This window comes from Papio anubis, chromosome X (assembly GCF_008728515.1).
Source record: "Papio anubis isolate 15944 chromosome X, Panubis1.0, whole genome shotgun sequence".
NCBI lineage: Eukaryota > Metazoa > Chordata > Mammalia > Primates > Cercopithecidae > Papio > Papio anubis.
The window spans coordinates 24396651-24418263 of NC_044996.1; the positions used below are offsets into that span (position 1 = coordinate 24396651).

Here is a 21613-nt window from a genome sequence, read left to right on the forward strand (position 1 = left end):
CTCAGCTGCGCGTCGCGCGTTGGTGGCACAGGTTTGGGGCGGGAGCCGGGAGGAGGCTCCGGGTCAAGTCATCCCCGGAGGTAAGGTCGCGGCGACTCCCCGGGACGCGCCGGCTCTGCCTGGGCTGCGGGAGGAACCGCGGTCGGCCCGTCCCCCAAACATTTCCGACGGGCGCCTGCGCCCCGCGAGGCTTCCGAGGGCCGGGCTGGGCGGGGGAGACCCAGCACGGCCCGGGTTCGCGCTCCCGGGCTGCCTGCCCACGCCAAATCGCTAGGTGCCCACCCGGCCACGGGCCTCGGGCTCCCGAGGGCGGGCTGCGGGCTGCACTTGCTACTGCAGGCCGGGCGCTGCAAGGAGCCTGGGCAGGGACAGGCGAGCGGGCAGGGCAGCAGGGGGTGCGTGTGTGCGGAGACCGCGCGGGAACGCGAGCCGGCAGCCCAGGAAAGGCAAGGTCGGGGGGCAGCGGCGGCCCTGGGAGGAGCGACCCGGGAACCGGAGGCCGGCCGGGCTGGCGGGCAGGAGCCGCGGGGGGGGAGGGCGGAGCGCCGAGGGCGGAGACGGGGCCGCGGAAGGGAGGGGCCGCGGGGCGCGGCCGCGGGGAGGCGGGCGCGCCAGGACCTGGGGGAAGACAGAGCGTGCTCGGGGAGTGGGGAGGCAGGAGCGAGGAGGGCAGAGGGACTTAGAGACCAGAGGAGACAAGGACAGGGTGGGTGGGGGAGGGCATAGACGAGCGGGGGTAGGGGAGGGGCGCCGGGGGACGCCTCTCACTTGAGGAGGGTGTGTGTACCACTTGAGGGGGCATAGTGTGGGAGGGACTTAGAGAGGGACATGGGACAACAGAAGGGAGGCCTTGGGGTGCAGGAGAGAAAGGGGGGGCGGGGAACTCCCACCACGCGCTCGCCACGGCGAGGCAGGGAGGCCGCGAAGGGGAGGCCGCTGGGACTGGCCACACACAGGGACGGGGGTCCTGGGGATGGACAGTCCCGCGAGGGGAAGAGGGATCAGGAGCCGCGTCTCAAGGGAGGAGGGGAAGGGGGTGCCGACACGGGGAAAGGGGGTGGTGCGGGGACCCGAGGGTGGAGGCGGATGGGCGTGTGTGCAGCGCTGAGGGCAGGGATTTAACGCCACTGTTCGGGATGACCCAAAGACCACGGTGGGGGCTGCACAGACGGGACGGGGCTACCGATGCAGGAGAACTGCCCAGGGGAAAGTGGGACCTACAGGGGTTAGAGAAGGGTGGCGGGGGCGGCCTCGGACTCGGCAGGAAGGCGCCACCACCGCCCTCTGCCCGTCCCCAGTGTGCCCCGCCCCGTCCGGGGGCCCTAGGGCAGCGGCCTGGGCCGTGGGGGAGCCGAGCCAGGGCGGAACCATTCGGAACGAGGAAGGGAGGGGCTTGGGGGGGAAAGGAGAGCCAGGGGTCGAGGAACCGGTAAGGGGCGGGGCGCCACACCCTGGGAAAAAGGCTTGGGCACAGCCAGAATGGACCAATCAGCGAGCAAGGCCAGGGTGGCGTCAAGGGGCAGCTTCGGCCAATGGGAAGGGAGAACACTTCGGAGGTTCGGAGGAAGAAAAGAAAAAAAAGGCCCACGAAACAACAATCGAATCCGTTTGGGGGCTTGGAAGGCTGGGAATGGGCGTCGTTTATGGCACGTTCCGGCTCCTGCCCTCTCCTTTGAAGGATGGGGTCGCTTGCATCACTCCTGGATAGTGGGGAGCAAACGGAGCTGAAGAGGGTCCCGGGAAAGTAGACGGGGATTGGCCGTTTACCGGGGACACTTGATTGGGTGCTTCAATTTGGGGGGTGGGTGGGACAGAGGTAGCAGCTTTGTGCTCAAGAGTGCAAGAGAATGTTGTGGTCTCTTAAACCGAGGCAGGAGTGGGCAGGGGTCCCGCACCCCCTATCACTGGCTACTGACTTAAGTGTCAACCAGCGAGTGGATCGTGGATAATCTCAAGCCAATGGATAACTTAAGCATGCCTTTTGGGCACTGAACACTGCTCAACATACTCATTTCTCTTCCCTTTCCAGAGGATGCGCAATGGTAGGGGGCCACAGGGGACCGCTGGGGAATTCATAGAAATTTATCCTTTGGCTTTTCACTTCAGTTTGATGTGTAACACTAGATACATCGCTCTATTCTGAGAATTTTCTCCCGTGAAGATACTGGGACTAGCTACCATTGAGGTCTAAACATTTTGGAACTGATTTGGAGAGTGGTGTGCTCAGAAGAGAAGGCCGTATCTGTTGGGGGGATTGCAAAAGAAAATTTGGGAGTGGTACAACTTTTGGCCCAGGGATTCCAAATGTCTTGAAAACCCCTGAAACTTTATGTAAAATGCCATACAAATGTGTGTGTGTGCACATTTTTCTGGAGACAGTTCATAACGTTCAGCATATTTTTAGAGGGACCTGTGACACAAAAATGAACCCACTGTGGTCTAAGAATGCTGGGGATGGGACTGAATCTCCAAGGCAGGAGGCAAGGTGCAGTAGTGGTGTCATTTTGGAATTAGGTTTCCCAAATTCCTTGTTAGGAAATTGAGCTGCAGGGGCTCTTTCCATATATTTCTTGCCATCCAAAGGCAGGCCAAGTTCCTCAGAGCTGAGAAGCCCATGTGAACTGTCACATAGCAAAGATATGCTTGAATAAACTACACTTTCAATCAATGGCGAGGAGTGGGCCCTGAGTTAGGAAGGAAAGGCAGTAGAGGTTTACTTCTGAAATCACATCTACCTTTATCTACAAAATAAGGGTAAAACCTCCTGGTCTTCTTATGAGAAAATAAGTAGAAGGTTATATGCAAGATATTGTAGACAGCAGCCTGTACAAGCCGGGAAGCTCACACACGTGAAAAAAATGGCTGTGGCTAGACTTCTGGGGACAGAACCCAGCTTTGGCACCGTCCTGGTCTTAGGATCAGTCTAGGGCAGAATCCAATTGCAGTTTGTACATCCTCTTTCTAGGTTCAGAGGTTAAAATATACAATATTTTATCATTATTAACCCTGTCTCTTCCAGTTGGCAGTTATCAATGGTGGATCATATCTGATGTGATATATTTGATTACAGACTACAGTGAATTTTCTCCACTTCGATTTAGGACCAACTACATAATCCTTGGTAAGAAAAGGAAGTCCCTGACAAGCGCAACTCGAGAAATGCAATGCTGGAGAATCCAAAGGTGTCTGACTTGAATGAAATGATTCCACTGGGGGACAATGCAACATATACTCCGGGTAAATAGATTAAAAAATGCCTTTATTTTTAAAATGTGGCTCAACTACATGCAATGTACTGAGCCAGTTTTGGAATCCACCCTGTACCAGAGTAAAACTGGACCAAAGGAAGTGAAGTCAGGGCTCCTGGCTGTCACTCCTCCAGCAACTCAATCTACAGAGCTTTTCTTCAGCTGTTTTTTGTGACGTGTGGTGATTCGTTTTGGATTCCTCTGTATGACAGACAGGTCCGACCTTGAGGAAGACCGGTAGCCCACATCCTCTGCTTTTATGGGGTTAATGATATGGCCTGGCTTGGTGACGACCTTGGGAGTAGTCAGCTTTTGGAAAGCCCTCTGGGTGTTCCATGTGGATCCTATGGGGGTCTGGATGGTCCTTTCAAATTGCCAATGGTGGGTAAATGGATATGGAAGCACTCGTACCTGGAAAGGAAGGAGAATGATTTGGTATGAGGCAGGCCTGGGGTGCAGTTATACACTGTACTGACAACTCTCATCAGGTACTATTTTGGTACAGGCCACGGTTCCACATGATGACTGCAACTGAAGAGACTGAGAGGTTAAGGCATCCCATCGCTCCCATCTGCTCTTAGGAGTCAAATCTGCTTGATGACATTTGGGAGTAGGGGGGCCTAAGTTGGCTCTGGATCCCCTGTTTATTCAACAATTCAGGGTCTAAAAAAACCAACCTGACACTACTTCTGTCTTTGTTTTTGTTTTCTTTTTTGAGACAGAGTCTCACTCTGTTGCCCAGGCTGGAGTGCAGTGGGGTGATCTCTGCTCACTGCAACCTCTGCCTACCAAGTAGCTGGGATTACAAGTGACACTGTCCCTATCCAGCTACAGGAGCTCCAGGGCTGTTGTCCCAGAGTGAGCTTTCCTATGTAACACTGGGACTGCAAGAATCCAGACCATTTTGTATCCCTGTGGATTTTATAACTTTTCTACCGTCTTTATGCTCTCAGTCTCCTCCTTCCCTCTCTTAGGATTGATGTTTCAAGGAACCCGAATCCTGAACTCTACCAGGCCGTTACACTTAGTTTCATCTTTTTTTGTTTGTTTGTTTTGGTTTGGGTTTTTTTTTTTTTTTTTTGAGATGGAGTCTCGCTGTCGCCCAGGCTGGAGTGCAGTGGTGTGATCTCAGCTCACTGCAAGCTCTGCCTCCTGGGTTCACGCCATTCTCCTGCCTCAGCCTCCTGAGTAGCTGGGACTACAGGTGCCCGCCATCATGCCCGGCTAATATTTTTTAATTTTTTTTTTTAGTAGAGACAGGGTTTCACCGTGTTAGCCAGGATGGTCTCGATCTCCTGACCTCATGATTCGCCCACCTCGGCCTCCCAAAGTGCTGGGAATCCAGGCGTGAGCCACCACACCCGGCCCACTTGGCTTCATCTTCTTTTGGCACCACAGAATGTAGAGCTGGAAGGCCCTAGATACTGGCAATGGTCATCTCTGGCCTGAAAATTTGGCTTAGAGGGAGGAAATGATGGACCTAAGTAAATGAGGAGCAGCATTGGAGAACAGAACCCAAAGCTCCTGTTTCCTTGCCTGGTATTCCTCCACCACATTTCTACCTTCAGACATTTAAATAATCTTTCAACACTTCCGCAATGGCCAAAGGAGGAAGACACGTAAGCAGAAAATGGGGATGTAAAAATCAGTAGTCTTTGGCAGGGCACGGTGGCTCACACCTGTAATCCCCGCACTTTGGGAGACCGAGGCAGGCAGATCACTTGAGGTCAGGAGTTCAAGACCAGCCTGTCTAACATGCTGAAACCCCGTCTCTACTAATACAAAAATAAGCTGGGCGTAGTGGCGCATGCCTGTAATCCCAGCTACTCAGGAGGTTGAGACAGGAGAATAGCTTGAACCTGGGAGGTGGAGGTTGCAGTGAGCTGGGATCATGCCACTGCATTCCAGCCTGGGTGACAGAATGAGACTCCATCTGAAAACAAAACAAAAACAAAAAAAGCAAATCAGTAGTCTCTGGAAACATTCAGTGGAATACTCAAGAGAAGCTAAGCACTATCTGGTGGTCCTGGTAGTAGCGAAGGAAACAAATTCTCTTTAAGTTAAGGGAATGTCTTATTTGGGTTGACGGCTACATCTGTGCTTGTCAACCAGGGCAACAGAAAAAGAGAACACCTGGACAAAGAGAACACCTGGACAAAGTATTCAGTCTCAGAAGTCCCCCCTAGGCACCTTGAAGCACTTTATTCTACTGCATGTTGGAACCTGCAGTAACTTATTAAAAAGATGAAAATCAGGGGAGATTCCTAGAAAACTATTTGTCAGTTTGCCATGACTGCATTAAAAAAACAAATAGACCCCTGGAAGGGAAGGGTCGTCTTTATTGAGCTCTATACTCTACCCATCACCTGGAATCCTGGCCCACTGAAGCACCCTTTCCCCCCTTCCCTTATCGTGTAACTGCCTATTTTCTAGTTATATAGCCTTAATTGGGACTGCAGTAGTTACGTTTCAGTTTCTGCAGTGATTGGTTCACAAAATAAGATAAAAAAGAATGTTACTGAAATGTATATCTTCTTACCTCTGTTCTGCAGCCATTAGTTCCTTATTCCGTCAGAGGGAAAAATGTAACTCATTTCAATATACTGGCTGGGGACAGATGTCAGAATTGAAGGGAACATGAAGGTCATCTAGTCCAATCTCATTCTTGAGTCCCCTTTACATGTACTCATACTCCCAGAGCAGCCTTGAATTCTGTATCTCCTCTAACTTCTACTTTATGTGACTTCATACAGTAACCTTCGATATACTTGAACACCGTAATCACGCTCAAATTTTCTTCTCTTGTAAACATCCCCAGCTCGTTATCATGTGACACAACTTACAATCTTCTCATTCTCCTGAACAAGTACCGGTTTGTCTTCATTTTTCTTAAGCTACAGCTCAAACCTTATAGCCTCTGTTTGAGCATTACCTTGACTCTAAACTTTTTTCCTGGCCAGTAATTAAAACAGCATAGTCTATCTGAGATGATAAATGTAACAGCCATTCAGCAAAAACAATAGATTTGATTCTGTGGTCAAGATCACACGTCCCTCTTGACTACAGATCACTAGAATACTCCTCTCAAGCAAGAAAGTCAGGCAGCTAAAGAACTCTCTAAGTTCTCACCTGATGAGCCGCTGTGTGGATGTTGCGCTTCTCATTAATAATCACATTTGGCAAATTTTTATCTTTTCTTGGAGGACCCTCAGGGGCTTTAATGAGAAACCTGGAAAGCAAAACAACAGGACATCTGACTAGGAGCATTAAGGACTTAAGTCAAAAGGGTAGGGAGGACACCGAAGAGCGATGGGGGAGAACCTAGTGCCCTTTTGACAGACTTTCTTCTGCATTCTTACCGGCGTCTTTTCTTGGCACTGGGCTTTAGGCCCACACCACCCCACTCGCCCCAGCCAGGTAGCGTCAGGTCCACGTCCTTTGGCTTACTAGCCTCCACGGCTTCCCTCTTCTCTTTCAAGAAATCTCTGATGACATCATCCCCAGCAAAAGCTTCCTTTATCATCTGCCTTTGGTTTCTCTCCTCTTCATCTTCCTGGGGAGAAACAAGCGAGAGGTACAGCTTGGCTTATGAGCTGTGGTTCATGGCGAGAACGGTTGAATTTTGGGTCGTGACATTTTAGCGCCCTCTAGAGGGAAGTGCTGAACAATGATGGTCTTGAGATACAAACTAGTGCGCAGCCAATCATGCTCCAGTTTTCTTCCCTCTAGGGTAAGTATCTCTAGCTCATTATCATATGACACAATTTTAAACTTTTGAGTAAGGAAGCTGCAGGGTGGAGGAAGGAATGGCCCGTGTTAGCAGCAGGAGCTCTAAGTGGCCAGACTGTAGGCTTCGTCTAGCTTATATCCCTTAAAAGACAGGTGCCAGGATGCTTCACTGAGTTTCAGATTAACTGGGGAGTCTTAGACCATTTGAGATCCCACTGAATAAAACTTTGGCAACAGTTCAATGACTCACCTTCGAGTTGTCCTGCTTGGGATCTGGTCAGAACTCTGAGTTAGTCCCTCTTTCCTCTGAGAGCAGTATTAGAGTCACCCCAGAGGAGTTTTGGTGGATCAGGGTTTCGGAAATAGGGGTCTTGACAGCACCCATATATCTGCATCTATTAAAACATCACTGTTTTAGGACTAGCCTGGCCCTATACTATTCTGGACTTCTCAATTACTGAAATGTGCCCGCAGCGAAACAAAGCTTCATTACTCCTTGTGCAAGGACACTTTCTGAACAATGGCCCACCACCCTGGCTCTGCTCACCAGCTCCTCTATTGTGGGAACTGCCAAAGACTTCACGGAGGGAGACTGTGTGGTTAGGAGGTTCTGTAGGTCGATCATTTGCTCCTTCTTTTTCTTCTCCTTAGGGGCATCAGGGCGATTATTTGGGGTCCTCTCTGACTGCTGCCCTTCTAACACAGGTCTGGGAAGCTCCTTATTTTGAAAACATTCTTCTTTTCCCAGCTCTTCTAGTTCTTCCAGCGTCTGTACTCTCTCTGGCCTCTGTAGCAACAGGGGCTCCTCTTCTTCTGTGGCAGGTTCCTCTCTCTGGACCTGAGGAATAGTCCCCTCTGAACTTGCTTTTTGCTTCCTGGACTGATCATTTTCCTTCAATTTCTGAGATAGTACTCTCAATTCAGACAGCACTTCCTGGCTGCTGGAATCTGGGGGAAAAAGAATGAAAGCTGTCAGAAAAGGCCGGGCGCGGTGGCTCACGCCTGTAATCCCAGCACTTTGGGAGGCCGAGGCAGGCGGATCACAAGGTCAGGAGATCGAGACCATGGTGAAACCCTGTCTCTACTAAAAATACAAAAAATTAGCTGGGCATGGTGGCGGGCGCCTGTAGTCCCTGCTACTCAGGAGGCTGAGGCAGGAGAATGGCATAAACCTGGGAGGCAGAGCTTGCAGTGAGCCGAGATCGCGCCACTGCACTCCAGCCTGGGAGACAGAGCAAGACTCTGTCGCACAAAAAAAAAAAAAAAAAAGAAAGCTGTGTCAGGAAAAGGAGGTATGTACGTTGTCTGGTTGGTAAGCATTTGTTGAGCACCCACCAAGTGCTAGGTACCACATAAGACATTCTAACGAGGACAAACAGGGAAAAGAAGATCCTGTACATTGAATCTCCTAGAGAGTACACTAATCATAGCAGGCAACGGAGTTTGGTAATTAAAAGTAGCATGTGGCCAGGCGCGGTGGCTCATGCCTGTAATCCCAGCACTTTGGGAGGCCGAGGCGGGCAGATCATGAGGTCAGGAGATCGAGACCTGGCTAACACGGTGAAACCCTGTCTCTACTAAAAATACAAAAAATTATCCGGGCATGGTGGCATGTGCCTGTAGTCTAGCTACTTGGGAGGCTGAGGCAGGAGAATCACTTGAACCAGGTAGGCGGAGGTTGCAGTGAACTGAGATTGCGCCACTGCACTCCAGCCTGGGTGACAGAGCAAGACTCTGTCTCAAAAAAAAAATAAATAAGAAAAACGGAGCATGTGCGATGTTGGATATGGTGGCTCACGCCTGTAATGCCAGCACTTTGGGAGGCCGAGTGGGGAGGATCGCTTGAGCCCAGGAGTTCGAGACCAGCCTAAGCAACATAGTGAGAACTCATCTCTACCACCTCCACTCCCCCAACAACAAAAAATTTCCAGGCATGGCAGTGTGCATCTGTAGTTCCAGCTACTTGGGAGGCTAAGCTGGGAGGATCGCTGGAGCCGGAAGGTCAAGGCTGCAGGGAGCTGTGACTGTGCCGCTGCATTCTAGCCTGGGCAAACAGGGCATGACCTGTCTCAAAAAAAAAAAAAAAAAGTAGCATGTTGGAAAGCAGACGTCCTGGGTCCTATTCCCAGCTTTGCCAATGATCCACTGTATGACTGGGACTGTGGCTTAAGTTCCTCGTGCAGTAAACCCCACTTGGGAAGATTGCCCCAAGTTCCAAATTTTAAAAAAGGAAGCCACTTTAACAGGTGGCTTCTGAATGCAACTTCATTGTAATTTATGCTTTACTGCTTATAAAAACCTTATCCAGGATTTTCATCTTTTTTTTTTTTTTTGAGACAGAGTCTCGCTCTGTCGCCCAGGCTGGAGTACAGTGGTGCAATCTCGGCTCACTGCAAGCTCCGCCTCCCGCATTCACACCATTCTCCTGCCTCAGCCTCCTGAGTAGGGACCACAGGTGCCCGCCACCGTGCCCGGCTAATGTTTTGTAGTTTTAGTAGAGAGGGGGTTTCACCGTGTTAGCCAAGGTGGTCTCGATCTCCTGATCTCGTGATCCACCCATCTTGACCTCCCAAAGTGCTGGGATTACAGGTGTGAGCTACTGCGCCCGGCCAGGATTTTCATCTTGACTCAAGAATTTCTACTCCGTATTTTAAAGCAGTATTTCATAATCTGCTGTTGCTGAGTCAAAGGATGAAGTACCTGCTTTATCCAGTGGATGTAGCTCACACTTCCACTGGCAACATCTGAGCAAATAACACTAGTCTTAAGAGTCTGGAGGGGCTGGCTGGGCACAGTGGCTCACACCTGTAATCCCAGCACTTTGGGAGGCTGAGGTGGGTGAATCACTTGAAGCCAGGAGTTTGAGACCAGCCTGACCAACATGGTGAAACCCCGTCTCTACTAAAAATACAAAAATTAGCTGGGCATGGTAGCGCATGCCTGTAATCCCAGCTACTTGTGGGCTGAGGCAGGAGGATTGCTTGAACCTGGGAGGTGGAGCTTGCAGTGAGCCAAGGTTGCACCACTGCACTTCAGCCTGGATGACAGACACCTGTCTCAAAAAAAAAAAGAGTCTGGAGGGAAACCTGGCAGTGACATGCTTCTAAACTGGCTTTTTCATTGACTCAAGTTGCCACCATTCCCAAGTTGATCCTGCTCTCTAGCTTTGGCATGAAGCCATTGTAGCTCCTTAGATCTGGCCTTTGGACACATGGATGTTTATTTCTCAAGAATCAGGTTTCCTTGTTCATTTTCATTGGGATCCGTGACTTTCCAGTATTTTAGGACACTCTTGGAAGGTTTGAGAAAATTTGATTTATTTACTGTCTAAAGAAATGCAAATCTGTCTTTCATCCTTTCATATCACAGTCAGCCGCTCTGCACATTTAGATAGATGGTCAGTTGTTGAGGGGGCTTAAGAGAAAGCCACTAGGGTCCTGTGGTCATATATGGACACCCCAACAATCTCAGCCCACTGTGCTGCTTTCCAAAATTCTCTCAGAAGTGACTGCTTGCAATTGTTAATCCCAGAAATATCCAGCCAAAACTATTTTTTTTTTTTTTTTTTTTTTTTTTTTTGAGACGGAGTCTCGCTCTGTCGCCCAGGCTGGAGTACAGTGGCCGGATCTCAGCTCACTGCAAGCTCTGCCTCCCGGGTTTACGCCATTCTCCTGCCTCAGCCTCCCGAGTATCTGGGACTACAGGCGCCCGCCACCTCGCCCGGCTAGTTTTTTTTTTGTATTTTTTAGTAGAGACGGGGTTTCACCGGGTTAGCCAGGATGGTCTCGATCTCCTGACCTCGTGATCCGCCCATCTCGGCCTCCCAAAGTGCTGGGATTACAGGCTTGAGCCACCGCGCCCGGCCCAGCCAAAACTATTAAGTAAAGGTCACCACAATACATTCTAAATTATAGCTCTTTTAAAATAAATTTTTGTATGTGGAAACCTGAAAAAAACAAAGGAAAAAAAAAAAGGAGTCTGGGTGTGGTGGCTCACACTTGTAATCCTAACACTTTGGGAGGCTGAGGTGAGAGGATAGCTTGAGGCCAGGAATTCAAGACCAGCCTGGGCAACAGAGCAAGACCTCAGTCTCTACAAAAACGTAGCTCAGCATGGTGGCACATACATGTAGTCCCAGCTAGTTGGGAGGCTGAGCCAAGAGGATCGCTTGAGCCTGGGAGGTCTTAGGCTGCAGTAAGGTATGATTGTACTACTGTACTCCAGCCTGGATGACAAAGCAAAACCCTGTCTCTTAAACAAAAAAAAAGAAGAAAAAAAATAATTTTTTTTTTTGCTATGTAAAACCAGATTTTTGCCGTCATCTAAATGCATTCCTATGTGGAACCAAACCAGACCTGGTAATTTGTCCAGATAGCCAAGTGATTTCTCAATGTAGGTAGTTTTCCTAGGCAGGCTTTTTAGTGTCCTGGTTTATTGCCAGAAATGGGAACGCTGACCAATCTCACAGGTGCTAACACTGTTAATAAGATCTCTTCAAGATAACAGGTAGAAAATATAAAGTACAAATAGAGCCTGAGCATGGAGTCACAATTCTAATTTGCCATGTAGCCCCGTGGAGTCATTCATTCCGTAAAGTCTCACCCCATGTAGACACACATAAACTAGAATTAAGAAGTGCTAAAAATGCCACTCCTACTTAACCAACAAAACAAAAAAATCCGGCAATTAGAAGATGTTTCCTAATGTCTCAAAATTGACCTATCTGTGTCTATAGGTGTGAATGGACTTTCAGATTTGCCATTCTACCATATGTACTTCTCCCTGGTGTGTAGGTACCAGGAACACTAACTCACACCCTAACTTCAAGGATGGTTTAGTTATTATGGCTTTCTGAAGGCTGTGAGCCCCCCAAAACAGAAAATGTGCCTGAACCACGTTGCATGGCCATGCAGATGACTGCTTATTAAATGCCTTCCAAGAAGAGTAGTTATGAATGTAATTTCTCTACAGGGATCCAGTGCATGCACTCTTGCAAGTCCCTAGAGCCTAATCACTATGCAGTTGTGTGTGGGTGGACACATTTTTTTTTCTCCCATAGTCTGTCCACAGCACTAGGAATTTCTCCCTTCCATTTGATCACAGCTCACCTTTTGTTTCTTGACTGCCTGCTGGCTCAGCATCCTGGCTGAGCTCAGACCTTTTTCTAAGGGATCGCCTTTCCTCAAATTCTCTCAACAAAATTTCTTCTTCTGCCACTGGTCTGTCTTCTCCCCCACTTTCAGAAACTTCGTGGGCCTCAGGCTCTGGCAGTTGCTCAGGGTCCTCCTGGGTTGCAGCCTCTTTGGTGTCACTGGTACAGCTCCTGAGCATCCAGGGATTTGGCCCGTCTGCATTCATCTGCACTTCATTCACTACATCAGGGACAAGGAGTTCTTCCACTTTTTCTTCTGTGCCTCCCTCCTCTTCCTCACTCTCAGAGGCTACCTGGAGTTTCTGTGTCAGTTCTTTGTTCTTGGCCAACTGTTCCTGCATAGCTTGGCGAGCCTGGAGGAAAGAGTCACAGCATGAGAGCCCTGTCATTAGTGACTGCAATAATACCTTTCCTGGTCCATTTCATAAAGCTGCCTCCTCTCGATTTGACTTGGTATTTCTTACTGGTACCTACTGTTTAAACTGCATATACAATGCTGGGTTAATAGCTGTGGTATAAAATGGAAGACAAATTCTTTGTCTTCAAGGAATCAACAGGTGAAATAAGATTTTAAAAAGCTCCTCTCCCGCTTTGGACTTGCCTTCAATGCTGTTTCCCTTTCATCTCTCCTTTTCCACCTTGTTTCTGGTTATTTTCCTTTCTGCCTTAGAGATTTTTCTGATGCCTTTTTAGATTCCTGGTTTTCCATCCATCCTCATGGCTCTTCCCCAACTCTGCTTCTGCTAGCATCCTCCAATTCCAGATCTTCTCTCACCCCAAGGGTCTCTTACCTCCAGGTCATATTTGGCCATAATTGCCTTTGACTTGGCCCATTTCCCACTGTTTTGGTGCTTAAGGCTCATTCTTTCCTAGAAAGAAAGAACAGAGTGAGATTTAGACCTTTAGTGGCTTCCAAGGAAAGCTGGTTCAAAGGGGTGGGGGTGGGGCAAGAGGTAGTCTCACCATCATTCTGGCCTTTTCAATTTTTTCCAGTTCTTCTAGTGCCGCAGCTGGGTTAACCTTCCGCAGCTGTTCAAACTCTTTTAGGGCTTTCTTGGCCTTCCCTTTCTTCACAACTTTGTGATACCTGTAGGGTAAGAGGGGTAGGAGGGAAGAGTTTAGCAATTTAGCTGAAGCATGGATGTCATAGGCACAAGTGCCCATACTACCCAATGGGTTCCCTAGGCAGGGGGCTGGAACGGGCATCATAGAGCTAGTTGGCTATAGGGAGTCAGTTTGGGACCTGAGAGGACTGGCAGGATTCTTGGTACCCACAGTCCTCAGGGTAGACCTCTGTGGCTCAAAGAGTCTCCTTTGCCTCTATAACTCAAGGGAGGAGTAGAATAAGTTTCATTTTTTTTTTTTTAAGACAGTGTCTCACTCTGTCACCCAGGCTGGAGTGCAGTGATGTGATCTTGGCTCACTGCAACCTCCACCTCCTGGGTTCAAGTGATCCTCCCGCCTCAGCCTCCCAAGTAGCTGGGACTATAGGTGCACATTACCACGCCTGGCTAATTTTTGTATTTTTAGTAGAGATGGGGTTTTGCCATGTTGGCCAGGCTGGTCTTGAATTCCTTACCTCAAGTGATCCACCCACCTCAGCCTCCCAAAGTGCTGGGATTACAGGCATAAGCCACCGTGCCCAGCCAGTTTTACCAGTTGCCCAGGTTGGTCTTGAACTCCTGAGCTCAAGTGATCCATCCACCTTGGCCTCCCAAAGTGCTTGGATTACAAGTATGAGCCACCACATGTGGCCAACAAGTTTCAAAGAGGCAAAAAGGCAGGAAGGAAGCCCTATTGGCCTTAACAGCTCTGGAATTCAGAGCTCATTCTGCAGAACCACTCTGTGATGCCTTGGAAGGTAGAGAAAGTAACTGAATAGTCCTCTTTTTGGCAAAACTGTATGAGGTTGGTTTGTGGGGAACAAAAGGCTAGTCACGCCTGTTTGGGACCTCATCTACATAACTCTAGTTGCCGCATCAAAGGTTCTCTCCAAAGAATTTATGATGAGCCACATGACTTTCTTCTGTGGAACCAAAGGCCAGTTCACAGGGGCCTCCTTACTTTTTACTTTTGATTTTCTTCTCTCTTCGAGCCTTGGCCTCATAGTAGGACTGCAGAGCCCGAGCCCTCTGAAGCTCTGCTCGGCGCATCTTTGCCTACAACAAATGATATTTACAGTGACATCTGGGCCAGAAGACAAATGCTAGGAGAAGTGTGGCATGCCTGGGTGTGAAGGGCCTATGACACACTTACCTCTTCCAGGCTCATAGCTTGGAGAGAGGCCTTTTCCACGGGGGTCAGTAAAGGGTCTGCCACTGGCTGCTTGTTCTTATGGAGGAGGTTGAAAATTTCCTGCTCCAGGGGAGTTCTTGCCTGAAAGAAGCAACAAAACATTCTGAGTCTTTTTTTTTTTTTTTTTTTTTTTGAGACGGAGTCTCGCTCTGTCACCCAGGCTGGAGTGCAGTGGCCGGATCTCAGCTCACTGCAAGCTCCTCCTCTCGGGTTCACGCCATTCTCCTGCCTCAGTCTCCTGAGTAGCTGGGACTACAGGCAACCGCCACTTCGCCCGGCTAGTTTTTTGTATTTTTTAGTAGAGACGGGGTTTCACCGTGTTAGCCAGGATAGTCTTGATCTCCTGACCTCGTGATCCGCCCGTCTCGGCCTCCCAAAGTGCTGGGATTACAGGCTTGAGCCACCGCGCCCGGCCAACATTCTGAGTCTTAAGCCATGCTCTTACAGCTTTCTCTCTTTACTATGATTATCTAACTTATGACACTATAATTGGAATCATAAGTGGATAGGATTGGCTGTTACAGCAAGAGAAGGGGGTTCCAGTCTTGTTGTCAGCAGTGTAAATAAAGCCTTATTTGATTCTTATATGACAACTTCAGCAGGGAGATGCTGAGGCTACTCTCTAATACTGCTGAGAAGGATCACTGTGTTCAGGTTACCAGTATGTTTTTTCTTTGAGACGGGTCTTGCTGTGTTGCCCAGGCTGGACTGCAGTGGCGCAATCTCGGCTCATTGCAAGCTCTGCCTCCCGGGTTCACGCCATTCTCCTGCCCCAGCATCCCAAGTAGCTGGGACTACAGGTGCCTGCCACCACGCCTGGCTAATTTTTTGTATTTCTGGTAGAGACAGGGTTTCACCATGTTAGCCAGGGTGGTCTCGTTCTCCTGACCTCATGATCCGCCCGCCTTGGCCTTCCAAAGTGCTGGGATAACAGGCATGAGCCGCTGCGCCCGGCCCAGGTTACCAATATATGTTAAACAGATTTCCATTCTCTTAAGAATCTAGGCACATTGCCCTTGAGTCCCTGTATTGTTATGTATTATTTGAAGCACATAACTATTACTTTATAGTTAGGAATCTCAAATGCATATCATAAGCCTTCTTTTAGAATACTTTTAGAGGGAAGGGGCGGTTATTTTATTTTTTTTTTTGAGACACAGTCTTCCTCTGTCACCCAGGCTGGGGTCCACTGGCACTCCAATCTCAGCTCACTGCAACCTCCACCTCTAGTGCAAGTGATCCTTCTGCCTCAGCCTCCTGAGCAGCTGGGACCACAAGTGAAAGCCACCATGTCTGCTAATGTTTTTTATTTTTTGTAGAGACAAGGTCCTACCATGTTGCCCAGGTTGGTCTTAAACTCCTGGCCTCAAGCAATCCTCCTGCCTTGGCCTCCCAAAGTGCTGGGATTACAGGCATGAGCCCAGCATGCCCTGTGAGGTTAGATCTTAAGATAAGCATTATTTGCCATTGATGATATACCTAGGAAATAGATCTGCAAATATCTCAGAGGGGAAGCCCAACTTTTTTTGACCATAGCCCACTGCTATAAACCATGCATATAAGTGTTCTTGGTATCATTAATTACTGATGAAAGAAAATGAGAAAAAACATGACATTTTTTTGGCACAGTCTTCAAATGTAGTTTGTGGTGGGGTGTGTGTCTTAATTTCTTGAGCACAAAAGGATATTGCCTTTAAAAAAATATAGGATGGGCATGGTGGCTCAGGCCTGTAATCCCAGCACTTCGGGAGGCTGAGGCAGGAGGATTGCTTGAGCCCACAAGTTTGAGACCAGCCTGGGCAACATGGTGAAACCCCATCTCTATTTATTATGTTAAAAAAAAAAAAAGAAAAAAAAAGAAAAAGACCTTCATGTAATTAGCCTGTTTCCTGATGGTTCAAATTGAACTCTCCTCATTTTCTAACTTTGGCTCCAATTCCTCAGTTTCCAGTTAATTTTGCATGCTAGGCAGAGTATGTATGAAACGAATGTACTGTAAACCAGTTATTCCACATGCTATCTTGAGGATGGCTAAATAATCAGGCCGATCATGCCATGGTCCACATTCTGGCAAGGCACAAAGACAGCCCTAGGCAACAGAGCTAGTTTCAAACCTCACACACATATTATGTGTGGTTTTCTTCAATAGCCATATACATCATGGTCAGTGTTAAACTTACAAATATTTGGATAAATGCATAAACGCACATCATCACATGTTACACGATGCTATTGATTTAACCATAAAACTGTTTTACTGAATAGTAAAGGTACGTGTTCTTCCATTTTTAGTATTTGCAGTAGTGATCAATCACAGGCTGCAAAGTGATTTATACTACAATGCTGTAATGTCCCTTCAATTCAAATCAGTTTACAAACATTTGTTGATTGTAGCTATATTCCAGGCACTTGTGTGGGGTGCTAGGAATACACAATTGATTAAGATAGTTCCTGTCCTCATGGAGCTCACAGCCTTTCAGAGCACAGACATATACAACACAAACAGCATAACATAATGGGTTAAATACATACTGCTACGTTATTCTATAGGGGTAATCACAGAGGAAATCACCATTAAATATTATTAGGAGGTAGGTTAGGCTTGGGGAAGGAAGTGACCTTTTGAATTAGGCTTTGAGGCCTAAGTACAGTTCTGTCAGGAGGAAAAAAAAAAAATCCAAACAGATGAGCATAAGCAAAAACACAGACACAGGGAAAGGAGTGGTATGTAATAGAATGTGTTGTCCAACATAGCTAAAATGCTAGGTAATTTTATTTTATTCTGTAAGTGAACAGCCTTTGAAGGATTTTAAGGAGAGCAACAATCAATTTCGTGTTTCAGCAAGAAAATCCTGCTGATTGTGTAGAGGATATATGTAAAGTTCCAAAGGAAAGGTTCGATGAGGGCCTCAATTAGGGCAGTGAAAATGAAAATGAAGAGAAAATAGGAGCCTAAGGGCTATTACAGAGACAGAATTTGCAGGCCTAGGCCCCTGTATAAGCTGGCGGAGAGGGAGAGAGTGAAGGGGTCAAGTAGGAATCAAATGACTGAGGGTCCAACCTAAGTGACTGGGGTAGGAAGTTACGCTGTTAACTGAGTTGCAGAATGAAGGGGTATAGGTTTTGGAAGTCTGGGGAAAGGAAATGCGAAGCTTACTTTGGACTGGACTAAGTTTAAGGTGCACATGGGAGACCCAGGTGACTCCTGCTAGTCACATGGAATATAAGACTGGAGCTCCAAAGAAGGGGTTGAGAGTGATAGTCAAGAGTTATGGAATTTTCTTTTTTTTTTTTTTTTTGTTTGAGATGGGGTCTCGCTTTGTTGCCCAGGCTGGAGTGCAGTGCCGCGATCTTGGCTCACTGCAAACTCCGCCTCCTGGGTTCACGCCATTCTCCTGCCTCAGCCTCTCGAGCAGCTGGGACTACAGGCACCTGCCACCACGCCCGGCTAATTTTTTGTATTTTTAGTAGAGCCGGGGTTTCACCGTGTTAACCAGGATGGTCTCAATCCCCTGACCTCGTGATCTGCCCGCCTTGGCCTCCCAAAGTGGTGGGATTACAGGTGTGAGCCACCGCACCCAGCCAAGGTATGGAATTTTCACGCCTGTAATCCCAGCACTCTGGGAGACCGAGGTGGGCGGATCAAGAGGTCAGGAAATCGAGACCATCTTGGCTAACACGGTGAAACCCCATCTCTACTAAAAACTACAAAAAATTAGCTGGGCGTGGTGGCGAGACTCCATCTCAAAAAACAAACAAACAAACAAACAAAAGTATGGAATTTACAGAGCAAGCATAAAGAGGACTAAGGAAAGCCAGAGAGAGTAAATACCCAGAGTATATCACAGAAGCTAGAGGGGAGAGATTTTTAGAATGAAATGTGCTAATGGTGTCAAATACGCTAAAGACTAAGAGGGCTTGGGATCTGGCAATTCGGAGGCCCCTCACTAATGCCTTTTGAGAGAAGTTATAGTGGGGCAGTAGGGGAAGAAGGTGAGGGAGAGGAGGCAGCAGTGGAGACAGACCAGCTCTTCCCCAAACACATTCCTTATCAGATAACAAGATTTGCTTCCCCTGTTAAAAGCTTAAAATTCAATTTATTGAAATTTTAATAAAATCAGTTTGTATACCCTAAGTTAAATTAAATCCAACAGGTGTCTTCACCATTGTTTCATAGCCTTTATTTTTATTTTTTGAGACAGAGTCTCACTCTGTTGCCCAGGCTGGAGTGCAGTGGCACAATCTTGGCTCACTGCAACCTCCACCTCCTGGGTTCAAGTGATTCTGGTGCCTCAGCCTCCGGAGTAGCTGGGATTACAGGTATAAGCCACCATGTCCAGCTAATTTTTGTATATTTTTTTAGTAGAGACGGGGTTTTGCCATGTTGGCCAGGCTGGTCTCGAGCTCCTAACCCAGGTGATTCACCCACCTCAGCCTTCCAAAGTGCTGGGATTATAGGCGTGAGCCACCACGTCCGTCCGGCCTGTTTCACAGCCTTTAAAATGCTAAAGCATGTTGTGACTCTCCAATCTCCAGTAGGGGCATGCAGCATTTTCTAGCAATGCCTCCTCTCCTCTTGTGAGGGCATACTGAGAGACTAAGGTTTCAAGGAGAATACCTTGGTAAATAGTGGTGTACACAGAGAATAGTGAGGAGAGGGGTGAAAGAAGTTACCTTACAGCATTTCTAGCACTTTGCAGTTTACAATTGCCTTCTCATGCAATATCCCACTTAATTATTTGCAGCTAAACAAAATTTTAGGAAGCTGAACCAAAACTATAGTACAGACTTTCAATTTTCTTTCTTTTTTTTTTTTTTTTGCAGGCTGGAGTGCAGTGGTGTGATCTCGGCTCATTGCAACTTCCGCCTCCTGGATTCAAGAAATTCCCCTGCCTCAGCCTCCTCAGCAGCTGAGACTACAGGCATGTGCTACCATGCCTGGCTCTTTTATGTATTTTTAGTAAAGACGAGGTTTCACTATGTTGGCCAGGCTGGTCTTGAACTCCTGACCTCAGGTGATCCACCTGCTTCAGCCTCCCAAAGTGCTTGGATTACAGGCGTGAGCCACCGTGCCCAGCCTGAGACTTGATATTCAATCTCTAGAAACCCTAATACAGCATATACTAGTTGTTGGTACTTTGCACTCTAAGTTGTAAGGAGAGACCTAGGAGTTGCTAGCCACAAAGCACCCTCTGAACTAAGCACTTCCTTATTTCTCTGTGCCCTACTAGCATAATTTCTCAAAAGTCAGTCTTAGAATGAATGAATGGCATGGCATATTCAATGTATAACATCTGAGCCTCACTCTATCTTGAAGAGGTTGTGCTATTCTTAGTGTAACCTCCTCCACTACCATCTAGTTTTTATTTTTTATTTATTTATGTATATATTTTGAGATGGAGTCTTGTTTTGTTGCCCAGGCTGGAGTGCAGTGGCACGATCTCGGCTCACTGCAACCTCCGCCTCCGAGGTTCAAGTGATCCTCCTGCCTCAGCCCCCCTAGTAGCTGGGATTACAGGCACACACCACCATGCCCCGCTAATTTTTGTATTTTTAGTAGAGATGGGGTTTCGCCATGTTGGCCGGGATGGTCTCAAACGCCTGACCTCCGGTGATCCACCCGCCTCGGCCTCCCAAAGTGCTGGGATTACAGGCGTGAGCCACCACGCCCGGCCCCATCTCATTTTTAATAACAAACTTGGCATTTTCCTGCTATCTCCAAGATTACACTGTCATTTGGAAAAAGCAAGGTGGAGGACAGTGTGTAGTAGCATGCTACCATTCTTTTTATTTAAAAAGGAGGTAAACGTGAATATAAAAATGAAATTCTAAGACAACAACAGCAAACTTATGCAAGTGGTGAGTATGGGGGTAAAAATGATCAGATGGGGCAGAGGGTGGAGTCAAACTTTTCACTACATATCTTCTATGCTTTTTTATTTTTGAATCCTACAAATTGTATTACCTCTGATTTTTTTTTTTTCTAAAGTCTCCCTTCATCCTGCAGCCACACTTTAAACCTGATCTCTTTTTCATGTAGAAAAGGAAGCCTCCTAGAAAGAGAATGGTAGTGACTTCAGCAAAAACATCAGAAACAGCTTATCCCCATAATAAGCAACTACTTGCTCAATTTCTAGCTATTGTGGCAAGCAATGTTTACTTTGATTAGCTTTAATTAGCTCAACTTCCCAACGCCTAAGAAACTACTATTCTTGGGTTTTTGGAAAGTAAAGTGGAGAAGCACAAAGAGGGCATCTATTTAAGATTAATCAGCCCATTATAGACTATAGACTCCATACCAATGGTGTATTGGACAAGTAGGCTAGCTGTTCTAAAGCAGCTATTCAGACTAAAAACCGAGACTTTAGGGACCAACATAGGATTTCCAACTTCTAATTTTGCCAAGAGCATAACTACCATTTCATCCCCAATCCCATCATTTACTACCACCATCATTTCATAGAAGAAAAGACATTTCAACACCACTAAAATAGAAAGAATAACCTCATAATAAAAAAGAACTGGCAACATTACACCCACCAAACAAACATACTTACAATTATCCTTTTGTTTCAGACAAAAACTTTGTTAGGGGTTAGTGTTTGGGAAACCCAGCTCTAAACCCCTGCCCTGCAGCTCAGAGTCATAATAAGTTACCTGCTGAAGTTCTAGTCATTGCCAGCAACACATATTTTAATGTGGTATTCATTCCTGTACAAGCAAACTTTGGCTTCTGTTGTTCACATATCCTCACTAAGGCATCATTAATACTACCGAGTTCCTGATTTCCCTAGGATCAGAATGTGGCTTTAAATGCTTTTAAAAAACTGGAGTAAAAGAAAGAAAACATTATTATGTTCCCGCTATAAGGGCAATCACATGGTTTAACACAAAAACATGGAAATAGCCAAGTACTGTATACTACAAGCAGATGAAAAGTGACACAGAGACTGGGCGCGTTGGCTCATCATTCCTGTAATCACAAAACTTTTGGGAGACTGAGGTGGGCGGGTCATTTGAGGTCAGGAGTTTGAGATCAGCCTGGCCAACATGGCGAAACCCTGTATCTACTAAAAATCCCCCAAAAAATTTAGCTGGGTGTGTTGGTGCGTGCCAGTAATCCTAGCTACTTGGGAGGCTAAGGCAGGAGAATCGCTTGAACCTAGGAGGCGGAGGTTGTAGTGAGCTG

At 47.4% G+C, this 21613-nt stretch overlaps 1 protein-coding gene and 1 long non-coding RNA gene across 2 annotated transcripts in view; one reads left to right on the forward strand and one right to left on the reverse strand.

The window, feature by feature from the left end:
• LOC116271968 lies at window positions 1-3328 on the forward strand. Its single transcript, XR_004180699.1, has 2 exons — window positions 1-80; window positions 3102-3328. It is a non-coding gene; the product is annotated as an uncharacterized LOC116271968 (long non-coding RNA).
• The window catches only part of UTP14A (UTP14A small subunit processome component), a 25195-nt gene continuing 6814 nt past the window's right edge, over window positions 3233-21613 (reverse strand). The window contains exons 7-15 of the mRNA XM_021932671.2: window positions 14386-14505; window positions 14194-14288; window positions 13093-13216; window positions 12921-12998; window positions 12086-12482; window positions 7525-7925; window positions 6608-6801; window positions 6378-6477; window positions 3233-3659 (exon numbers count right to left, since the gene is read on the reverse strand). Of these exons, the coding sequence (XP_021788363.2) occupies window positions 3387-3659; window positions 6378-6477; window positions 6608-6801; window positions 7525-7925; window positions 12086-12482; window positions 12921-12998; window positions 13093-13216; window positions 14194-14288; window positions 14386-14505 (1782 nt within the window). The 3' untranslated portion in view covers window positions 3233-3386. The remainder of the gene's footprint in view (window positions 3660-6377; window positions 6478-6607; window positions 6802-7524; window positions 7926-12085; window positions 12483-12920; window positions 12999-13092; window positions 13217-14193; window positions 14289-14385; window positions 14506-21613) is intronic.